At 33.2% G+C, this 12003-nt stretch overlaps 1 protein-coding gene across 1 annotated transcript; it reads right to left on the reverse strand.

Annotated features, from left to right (window-relative positions):
* Positions 1–6464: 6464 nt before the first annotated feature.
* Positions 6465–10120, reverse strand: LOC149199611 (uncharacterized). Its single transcript, XM_089399420.1, is given in 1 exon segment — positions 6465–10120. A coding segment is annotated over 1 exon segment (3003 nt). The 5' UTR covers positions 9705–10120; the 3' UTR covers positions 6465–6701.
* Positions 10121–12003: the final 1883 nt, after the last annotated feature.

The following is a 12003-nucleotide window of genomic DNA, read 5'->3' on the forward strand; positions in this document are numbered from 1 at the left end:
TCTCTCATCATGTATGTGTTCATGTCACCTTTATTTTGAAGTTTACTACTAATAGAAACAATTTTATGTAATTTTCATGGCATTTTGAGTTGTGAACCTAATTTGTTGTGTAAATTGTGTAGAATTGTTTTAAGATCTTGGTTGAAATGAATTATGGCATCAATATGATGGTTTGTTTCAGTTTTGCAAGATCTATCAAGCTAGCTTGAAGAGTATCTTGGCTTTCTTGATATTTCTTGCAAGGGTTTTAAAGGAACAAGTAAATTTCAGAATTATATGTTTTCTAATGGTTGAATTCTTAATTGCTCAATCATCCACTAGGTTTTATTTGGCTTAAAGGAATTCTTAATTGCTCCTTTAAGTTAGGTAAATCCTGATTCTCCATTTTCATCCATCTTTTGTTTTTTTTTTTAATTTTATGTCAAACCCAAGGGTTATGAATGCTCCTACTAAAAATTAACAAAAATGTAACCCAGTAAAAGAATTAATGTAATGGTGTTTTTCCTCCAACCTTGATCCCAAACCACTTTCAAGTTTATAGTTACCCGAAAACATAATTAACATAAATGTAAATGCTAATTGTGTATAACATGTGCTCGTGGAGAATGCTCAAGGATGGTTGAATGAAAACATTTTCCTAGGCTATATACAATTTTGATTCAGTTAGTTTTCTTATGACGATTGATCATTTAAAGAAGAACATAACATAAATTCACATGAGGATTTAATGTTATGGTTGTGATAGAATTCAGCATGTTATTTATTTTCTTGTGACACTTAAAGGGGAAATGAGATGCCTATGGCTTGAATGTGTAATGTGGCTTTGTTATTATTAATATTTCAAGTATAAATTTCGAAGTCATATATAATTTTCAAAAAACAATTAATGTATGGTTTGTCTATTTGTTGCAATATCATCTTACACCAGCCATTGTTTCGGAAAGAAACAAAGTACACCAACTCCATGAGAGCGCGAAACACAAACAATATTTCAAGAAGTAGGATGATCACAATTGAAGCCCAAATTTGAATCTTTCATTGATCAAGTAGTGAATAGAGTCCATTTAGATGTTCCCAGGCTCTACATCACAACACAACGTGGTGTAACTCTAGGGAGCCCAAATTATGTAACTTACTAGACATCCTATGGCATTTTCTTATGGGATCATTCCAATCTCCTAACTTTTTAAAGGAGGGAGCTATAACGGTGTGACCTTCAGAAGGACCAACCACCCTCTAAGGGAAACTCCTATTTTTTTATTTCCCACTCAAGATATATATGTTCAATTTTGTTTTTGTGGCAAATTTTAGGAAGGATTTCCTTCGAGGTGTTGTGAGACTAGATACATGTCCTAAACCTAAACCAATCTCGTGTATCAATTGTGAGAAGCATGTTTCCTCCACAAGATATTTCGATGATTTAAAGTGATATTTAGGAGGTAATTTAACACATGGATCATTTGAGAACTACCTACATAAATCACTCCCCACAACCTCCTCCTTTCATATCTCCATGGTTTCCTCTTGTGGAGAGTATATAGGTGTGGGATTTTAGCACTAGGGCCGACAAATATTATACCAAGAATCTCAAGGAAATCAATTTCCATCCCTCTCACCTTCTATTTATCATTATCTATATAGTAAATATTTTCCCCTCAATTCCTTGAGTTATAGGGCCTAACATTTTATCAAGGGATAGACATACAGAATTAGGTTAGACATGAAGAGGATGCAATGTAAACTTTAGATATAGGGGACCATTATAAGGTTTAAAATAAAGCTTAAGGGAGAGCTTTGATGACCTAAACCTTACCTTTGGGTGGCATCACAACTTGTCTTACATATATCATACCCTAGATTAAGATGAAAAATTTTCAATATTGAATTGAACAACTCATAGTGAGCTAAGAATTTCAATTAGGAAACAATTATAGAACCTAAAAATATTTGAATATTCACCCACCATAATATTTTTTTTCCTTCCCATTTGTAACTAAGAATTTTATGCTAATGAGATATTTAATTTAGTAGTATGTCATTATTTATATTAGGGTACCTTGCACTCAGGAGTTCATCAGGACCTCATCAAGTTCTACGTTTTTCCATCATTTGACCACATTTTTTGCATTATTAGGGGCACATATGACCACTTTTCTTTCACTACTAGACCTTCCCTACCATTTGAGATCATCTCCTATTTTTGGCATTTTCCATTTTTAGTAAGTCTATTTTTAATGGGGTGCCACCTAGGATGACCTACGGCACTGACTGGACTCTAACTAGATGACGACATGGGTATTTTTACTACATTAATTGATGCCAAATAATGCATAGCTCTTCCTACAGTGAGAACACACTTCCTTTCTTAAATTTAGCAACTACAACTTAACTCCACTCACCTACGAGTTGTTAGTTAACTTTCAGTTCTATTTCTAGAGTTTTATTTGGTATTTATTACATAAATTCTAACTAATCTCTAACGTCGCCTACTTATAATTAACTCTATAATTATATATTTTTCTTATTTAAGGTCTCTCATATAATTTTGGATTTCTAGCTATTTTAGGAAACTACTCTAGTTAACTAAGTGTATGCACAAGGGAATTCCAACCTAATTCAAATTGGTTCTTCCTCCCATGGAGTCTATATACTGTATTCATATTCATAAATAATAACACATCATATTTTCATATCACATCTCTTGTGTAATTCAAATTGCCTCTTTGCTTACTTCATCAAAATTTTAAGCAATTTTTCTCATTATTCTCTCTTGGTTTGTAGTAGATAGTCTTATATTTTTTCATACATATACCTTGATCTTGTGCTTAAAATCCTACAATTTAATCATTAATTGGATCAAAAACCTTTTCTCCATGGCATAAGATTTGACTTATTGCTTCTAGCATCTTCCACCTATGAATTTACGATTTCATCTTGGCATCCTTACCTTTACATTCTAAAGAAACTACACCAACTTCTATCTTCAAGTTCACCTCTCTATAATTTGAACCTTGAGTGTAGCCTCTATTAGATTCAATGATCCACGCAAGAATTCATCTTTTAGATGACCATAATGGTAAGAGTAGAAAAAATGAAATGAAATATTCATGTAATATGGGGGGTGCCTATGCTTTAGGTTACTTGTTTCTTTCTCCATATTTGAAGGTGACCCATTTACAAAATTTATCTTTATCATTATCCTATTTACACATGTTAACATTGAGGATTGTGATCTCCTATTAATGTTGATGAAGTTCATTGTTACCTTTACCTTCTAAAGCAACTACGATAATTTCTATCTTTAAGTTCACCTTTATATTTTGTGAGCCTTGATCTTAAACTCCATTAGATTTTGTGATCTACATAGGAATTTATCTTTTAGATCACCATAATTTTAGGAGAAGCCAAAATGAAATGAAATCCTCATGTAATATAGGGATTTTATGTGCTTTAGGTTACTTGTTTCTATCTGCATGTTTCAAGGTGGCCCATTTCCAAAATCCATCTCTATCAGTGTCCTCGCTAAATATATTAAAGTTGAGGATTGCAATCTCTCATTGATGTTGAGGAAGAAAATAATATTGTCTACTATTTCCTTGATCATAGGGTCTTTCTGAAATTGCAAGTGTAGTACTAGTATTTTTACTCAAACAGGTTGGTCTAATTTCTCTTGCATCTAAGAGTCTAAATGGGGAAACTAAATTTTCAAGAAAGCATCATATTTTCGAATATCCACTTCCATTATTTAACTCTCTTACCTTCCTTATTAGTTAATTCAAACATCCTTAGGCCTAAATATATTATAGAGGAATGCCTCTCAATAAGATTTTCCCCAAAATTTACTAACCCACTCATTTAGTGATTTCAAAAGAAAAGACCAACCACCACTCTCTCTTACATGTAGAATATTAGGTGCTTCAATATTTTATCATTAATCACCAACAAAATCCTTTCTTTCAATTTTACACAATCCCTCTTCATTTTTACCACGCGGACCACTGCATCAAGGCCTTGACCTTAACCTTCACACCACCTAACAAATCTTGTAAAGTCTAATTTCCGACCTTTAATGGCAACAGACTCAGTACTACCATCAACTATAGTCATCACAACAATCAATAATCTTAGACTTGAGGAGTTGTTCAAAAGTTATCTATAGAAATACTCAAATATTCCCTTCCCGACAAGGTCCAAACCTATCTCTTCTATCATCACTCTTTAAATTTCTAAATATTACAAGTGAAATATTACCATGGGATTTGTAGTAGCATGATTACATGACTTGATATATCTAAATATACCCTTCATACTACTAACTTTACTACCTTCTTTGACAAACACTATAGAGTTAAGAGCACATTTCCTCATATAGTTTGAGCACCACCCTTATTTATAAAAGCATTGTCCTTTTGGAATGAATGTAATTTGATTGCTCCTTCCCTTTTAATAAACTACCAAAAACTTGGGAACCCTGTTAAACCGATACTTTCTCAATTGTAGCCAAAGAAGATTTTTGAAGGCATCCATTCCTATTCCACATTGTGAATAGTTCTTTGTGAGTTAGGAACATTGATGATTTTCCACATAGTTCCATTGGATCTTCTCATAGTCTAGATGCTCCTAGTCTTCTTCCCTATAAAGAAGTCTTGACACGATGATATGCATATATTAACACATACCAATACTTATCTCAAATCTTCATAAGTGCTTAAAATGTCCTTTTGAATGTTGTTTTTTGCATTTCACTATTTATCTTATCATTTAAATTAAAAGTTATGAGTGAACATTGTATGAGAATATTGTATATTGATGTTATTTCTTATAATAATTAGGCAGATAGGCATGTCTATTTTGGAATAGATCTTGGAGATTTTTTTTTTAATTTAATTACTGATAATTATTAGATGGATGGTGGGGATTTAAGATCTTAAAATATTCTTACTAGTATACATAAATCAAAGATTGGGATTTATCTCAGAAGTAGTTATGCTTTTTATGCCTTTTTAATTAAATTTATTAATTAGAAAAAAATGTCATATGAAAATGTGTGATATGAATATGAGTTATGGTTTTTTGAACACGTGGTATTATTAACTCTTGTATTTGCCCTAGGTAATTGTAGCAAAACCTATTGGAAAATTAAGAATCTCCATGGTAAAGTAGGATGAATCTCCATGATTAAGAATAGTGTTAAATGTATTTTTAAATATATATGTGAGTGTGTGTTTTAATATCATATTTATAATTAATGATGATAACAATTTAAAATAAAATTATAATTTATTGAATTTTAAAACATTTTTAAATTTTGACAATATGAAATATATCATAAGTTAATATTTTAATATTTATTAAATATTTAATAAAATTATGATATATTTTAATATTTATTAAATATTTAATTTATATAAACATACTAGTTATTAATAACATTTAATTTATATAATTAAATTAATTATTAATAACATTAAATATACCATTACATTACATAAAATAATATTTATATTTTTATAAAAAATTATAAATTTTTAAATAATTTTTTTTTACAATAAACAAATAAAAATATATTGTTATTTAAAAAAAATAAAAAATGAAAGAAAAATTGTTTGAATTGAAGCTTCTATGATCCATAACAATTATTAAGAAGATTTTTAGCCCACGCTTTTCGAACCAACCAGTGTAGTTCATCATTAAGACCAGATGAAGAGACAGACCATGGCAAAGACTTAAATAGAGAATAATATAAATACATTATTTCAAGTAAAAATTATATTTAAACAATAATATTTAAATTATAATATTATTTTATTAAAAACAAATATCATTAAATAACCACTATATTTTTTTATTTTTATTTTTTAACCACATGGTGAATCGGTAACTATCAAGTTTAATCCACGGGAGACCCAGGATCAAACCTCATTGCTGCCACTATAACACCAAGAGCATAACCAACCACCTGCAAGTCGGGTAATGCTAATATCCTATGATTTTAGCAAGAGCAGACCCAGCGGTCAGGGGGGTCCGCCCCTCTAGCCGCCACCACACCAGGTCACTGTACTCCATGAGATTTGAACTTTGGTCTCCCGAGCTTCGCCCGTTTGACTTACCGTTAAACCACTATATTACTAAGAATATTATTCTATATTATTAAGAATATTATTGTTATTATCCCAGTAGAATTGAAAACATGGTATTTAATGGAATATGTAATAAACCATGTTATGGGGCAAATTAGTTGATTGCCTATTGGTTAATAGAAAATACAATTTTACATTGCAGAGATAGCCCGACATCAGGTAAGTAGACGTCGGCTGTGAGGAAAATTGCATCTCAGCTGCTGTTCGAGCATATCGATAGATACGTATTCTTCAAACATTCGAGTAACACAAAAATACCAAGGATATGAAGTAATGACTTCAAAATTATATACACTGATCTGAATTAATGACTTCGAAATTACAGCTGACACTGATATTACAGCCGGTCTTCAATACATAATGACACTGATATTACAGCCGGTCTTCAATACACATTATCTAGGAAATTTGTACAGTCCATAAAATGGTTTTGTTGCTGAGGCACCACCCAATACCTAATTTGATTCCATAGTATCATTATTCTGATAATTCCCCAAATCCAATCCCAAATACTAAACTCACTGCAACTAATGATATATTACAGCGGGTCATCAATACAAATTATTTAGGAAATTTGTACAGCTCATAAAATGGTTTTGGTTTTGTTATTGGAAACATTATCCAATCCCTAGTTTTATTTCATAGTATCATTATAATGATACTTCCTGCAAATCCAATCCCCATTCCTAAACCCACTGCATTCAATGATACATATTTGTCCAAATGGTTCAACCATCCTTGACTAACACCTGCCTCTGTGTTATTGTGAGTCTTGTTTTGTTTTTCATTGCATGCCTGTAGAGGAAAACCACATAAACACGGGTTTCCTTGAAATGCAGTAATATTGAAAGTATCAAACTGTGTTGCTAGTGGGATTTTGCCACAAAGTTTGTTGGATGAAACATCTAAATATGCTAGCATGGATAGCATAGAGAGTTTTTGAGGAATTTCTCCACTTAAATCATTTTTGGCCAAGTCCAATTGTTCCAGAGTAGATATAACACCAAGAGATGCAGGTATGTGCCCTTCCAGTTTGTTACTTGATAAATTCAGCAATCTCAGGCTGCTCAAATTCCCTATAGTTGGAGGTATTTCTCCCATAAGATTATTGCTAGACAAATCCAATATTGTGTTTGTAGCCAACACATATGTTAGAGTATACTCATATCCCTTGATGACAATGTCCAGATCCTCATACAATGTATTACTAGTGAGTTTGGAAGACCCAAGATTTTTGAATCCTTGGAGCCTTTCTAGATTGGATGGTATCTTTCCACTGATTCTATTGTTGGACAAATCCAACACTTGCAATTTGATGAGATTTGTGATGTTTGAAGGAATGCTACCATGAAACTTATTATGACCAGCACTTAAAACTCTCAATTCATGAAGGGCTGCAAGGTAATCAGCTAGTTGACCGGTTATTTCATTTTTGCTCAAGTCTAATAGTTGAAGCTTGGTACATTTGGCCAAAGAATGAGGGAAAGTCCCAGAGAAGTTATTAGAATAAGCAGAGAGAACTTCCATAGAATCAGGAAATCCTATGTCTAGATTTCCACTAAGTTTGTTGTCGGACACCTTCAACCTCTGTAAGATTGTGCATTTACTTAAAGTAAGTGGTATTTTCCCTGACAAGAAGTTGCTCTGCAATAATAAATTTTGCAGAGATTTGCAATTGCGTAGGAATGAAGGAATCTTTCCATTCAACTTGTTTTTAAACAAATCTAACACCTCTAATTCCACACATTGGCCAATATGATCAGGGATTGGTCCCTCCAAATTGTTTTCAGATATATCTAATTGTTGAAGCAAAACCAAACCACCAATACTTGCGGGAATGCCACCAGAAATATGGTTTGAATTCAAGAAGAATTTTGTAAGAGAATGAAGCTTTCCTATGCTTTTTGGAATTGTACCTGTAAAATAGTTGGTATCTAAATAAAGGTGTTGAAGATTGTTCAAACCAGCAATTTCCTCTGGGATTCTGCCACTCAGCTTGTTCGTACCAAGATTGAGGAAGGTCAATTCCTTCAATTTTCCGAGCCCTTTAGGTATGCCACCAGTGAAGCTATTTTCACCTATATTTAAGTAGGTAATCTGACTCAAATTTCCAATGGCTTCAGGTATGTTACTGGTCATGTTGTTTCCAACTAGGCTCAAGGTGGAGAGGGGAAGCCCAAACATACTCTTAGGCAGGGAGCCTTGAATTCTATTGTATTCTAAATCCAGCCATACAAGATTGCTGCAGTTTCCTATTTCATAAGGGATAAGACCTGAAATATTAGCTGGGCCATAAATGGATAGCTGAACAAGCTCTCTCAAATGACCAAATTGAGGTGGGATATTACCTGATAATGCCTGATTGTCTCCCAAAAACAAAACCTGAAGAGAGGAGCAGTTTCCTAGAGACGGAGGAATGGTGCTCTCCAACTTGTTTGATTGTAGATACAGGTACTGTAAATTTTGCAGCAAGCCCAGTTCAGCAGGAATTTTTCCACTCAAGTTGTTGTGAGAAAAAGGGATGTACAATAGCTGAGTACAATTACCAAAATCTGGAGGGATGCGACCACTTAGTGAATTGCCTTCAAAGTAGAGAACAGATAAATACCTGATCAGAGCCAAAACTGAAGGGATTGGACCAGTGAGATTGTTGTATCCAATGGACAACTCTTGGAGAGAAGTGCAGTTGCTCAGAGAAGCTGGAATAGTTCCACTTAGTGAGTTGTACTCCAGATACAGAAAAGATAAATTTCTGATCAAACCCAAAACTGAAGGGATTGGACCAGTGATATTATTGTATCCAATGGACAACACCCGGAGAGAAGTGCAGTTGCTCAGAGAAGTTGGAATATTTCCAGTAAGATTATTGTTTGCCAAGCGGAGCTGCTCCAACTGGACTAGACGACCGAATTCTGTTGGTATACTTCCTATCAAGCTGTTTGCTGAAAGTCGGATCCATTGCAGCTTTGTACAATTACACAGCGTTTTTGGAATATAACCACTGAGCAAATTATAGCTGAGGTCGAGTACTCCCAGCGCCTTTAACTGCCCAAACTCCGTTGGAATTCTTCCTGTCAAATTATTCTGAGAAAGATTCAGAGTGCGTAACAATGAGAGGTTGCCAAGAGATGGTGAAATGGCACCTTGCAATCCCAATCCAGGCAGTATTATGGCAATCACTCGTTTAGTGCGCTTTCTGCAGAAAATGCCATTCCAGGAGCACATGTTATCAGAGTTTGCTACGGTCGAGTTGATCAACGATCCAGCCGGATCCGATGTGAGGGCCTTTCTGAATGACAAAAGGGCTTCTACGTCCTTCCTATCGTCAGCGTCCATGGATGATGATGATGATGTGAATTCAGGTTGCTCCACAGTGCCTTCATCTTCCTTCAAAAGGGATTGAAGAGAAGCACTTCCACCAGTCATGCGCTCATACAGATGATCATGGTGTAAAGCATGGCCCCTGTGAACATGTGAGTAATGATATGGCTTCATGGAATAACTATTAGTTGCCAGGAGAAGAAGCCACACTAGTATCATCATCGACACAGCACTTTTCTCCATTTCTCTCTTTATCCCAAACCTAACGACTTCGACGACTTGCCTGTGAGTTCCCTTGTTTGCAGGCACACATATGAATATTGGAGGTCTTATAGAGTCATTGAAGATGCAGAGTAGGTTGAAAAGTCTAAATACAATATGAAAAAGAAGGCAGAAATCATAGAATTCACTGGTACAAAGTCATGGAGAAGTGTGAACACTCAAACCATCCACGAAATTAGTCAGTCTTTGGCTCTTTGTGCAAGAAAGTAATGGTTTTGGATTTTGAAAAAGAAACTTGCCTGTGAGTTCAGGCACACATATAAATATTGGAGGTCTTATAGAGTCATTGAAGATGCAGAGTAGGTTGAAAAGTCTAAATACAATATGAAAAAGAAGGCAGAAATCATAGAATTCACTGGTACAAAGTCATGGAGAAGTGTGAAAGGAAGTAATGCTTTTGGAATTTGAAAACGAACGCAGAAATCATCGTATTCACGGGTTCAAAGTTGTGGAAGTAAGTCTACTTCTGTTTGAAAATACATCACAACGGACAAGATCGCCTTTAGTTGTGTGGTTATGGATCGTGAACAGTCAAACCATCCCTTTCGTTTTTTGGGTTCCACGAAATTAGTCAGTCTTTGGCTCATTTAAGTCGCTGCAACTACTGCACGTTACACAATCAACCGTACCGGTTGCATTCTTGATGATGCTTGGACATATATTTTATGGGAGAAAGTTATTGCACAAATCTTGAAAATAGGTCATAACGTACAGAATCACTTTTATACGTTGCTTTCGTGTGTTACCACAAATTTAACTCTCATACGTAATAAAGAAAATCGTGGAAAGTCATTCAATCTCAATATATATAGATATTAGTGGGCAAGAATTATTGAGGTGATATTATATTGGTGAAGAGAAATGTCCAAATTCATTAATATATTTGGAATTTGGCTATTTTTTTTTTCCGTTATTCACTAGGAAAGGGAGGTGAAGAAGTTAGGGAAATTAATTATTTTAATCTGAATTTGGTTTGTAGGTTAAGGTTTTGAAGAAATCTGTTAATTCAACCTATTTATTTTATATTGAATTTAGTGGGAAATTTATATTGAATATGTTGTTATAGTGATGAAGAAATATGTTGTTATAGTGATGAAGAAATTTATGTAGATCTCTTAATTTTATTTTGAATTTGATTAGTGTGAAAATTAGTGTGAAAATTAGTGTGAAAATTCATTCGTTTTAAATGAAATATAGTGGGAAGTCATGTCTAATGTGACATATAGTGAAGAAAGTCATGCAAAATAATTTATTCTATTACAAAAAATGGTTGTATCAATATTTTCTAGGAAATAAACCATTGCTTTAGGACATTTGAAGAGTGTTGTGGGAACTTATTCCCACTATATGAAATTTAGTGGGTTGCCCATTTTGAATTGGACTTTCTTCTACTCATTAATTTTATTTTGAATTTGATTATTGCAAATATTGATGAGATAATAGAGTTGATGAAATTTGGGGAAATGTTATGTTTCTAATTTAAAATTTGTTGGTAGGTCAACTGTATAATATATATACTATTGAAAAAATGTGGAAAATCATTCATTCTAAATGAAATCTACTAGGAATTCATGTCTAATCTAACATATTGTAAATAAAGTCATGCAAAATTATTGGTTCTATCTACAAAATAATGGTTGGTATCAATATTGTCTAGGAAATTGACTATTGCTTTGCAACAATTGAAGAATGTTGTTGGAACTAATTCCCACTGTATGAAATTTAGTGGAGATACATATCAAGTGACACATAATCACAAAGAAAATTGCGCAAACTTATGAATTTTATCTGGAATTTCATTGGTAGTGGTATTGACTAGTACATAGAGGTGAACAAGTTAGGAAACTAATTGCCTTTACTTTGAATTTTGCTGGTGGCTTATTTTTTTGGTACGTACTAGTAAAGAGAAGTGTGGAAAACTATTCATTTTATTTGAAATATAGTGGGTTAGCCATATTGAATAGGGTTTTCTTCCACTCATTAATTTTATTTTGAATTTGATTAGTTTAATTATTGATGAGAAAATAGAGTTAAAGAAATTTAGGGAAATGGTTTGTTTCTAGTTCAAAGTTAGTTGGTAGGTCAATTGTATAATATGTATATTATTGAAAAAATATGGAAAATCATTCATTCTAAATGAAATATAGTGGAAATTCATGTCCGATGTGACATATAGTGAAGAAATTCATGCAAAATAATTGATTATATTTACAAAAAAAAAAATTGATACCAATATTGTCTAGGAAATTGACCACTTCAT

Source organism: Pinus tabuliformis, chromosome 2_1 (assembly GCF_031772625.1).
Source record: "Pinus tabuliformis cultivar Carrire ecotype Pingquan chromosome 2_1, CPIR1, whole genome shotgun sequence".
In the NCBI taxonomy this organism is placed as follows: domain Eukaryota; kingdom Viridiplantae; phylum Streptophyta; class Pinopsida; order Pinales; family Pinaceae; genus Pinus; species Pinus tabuliformis.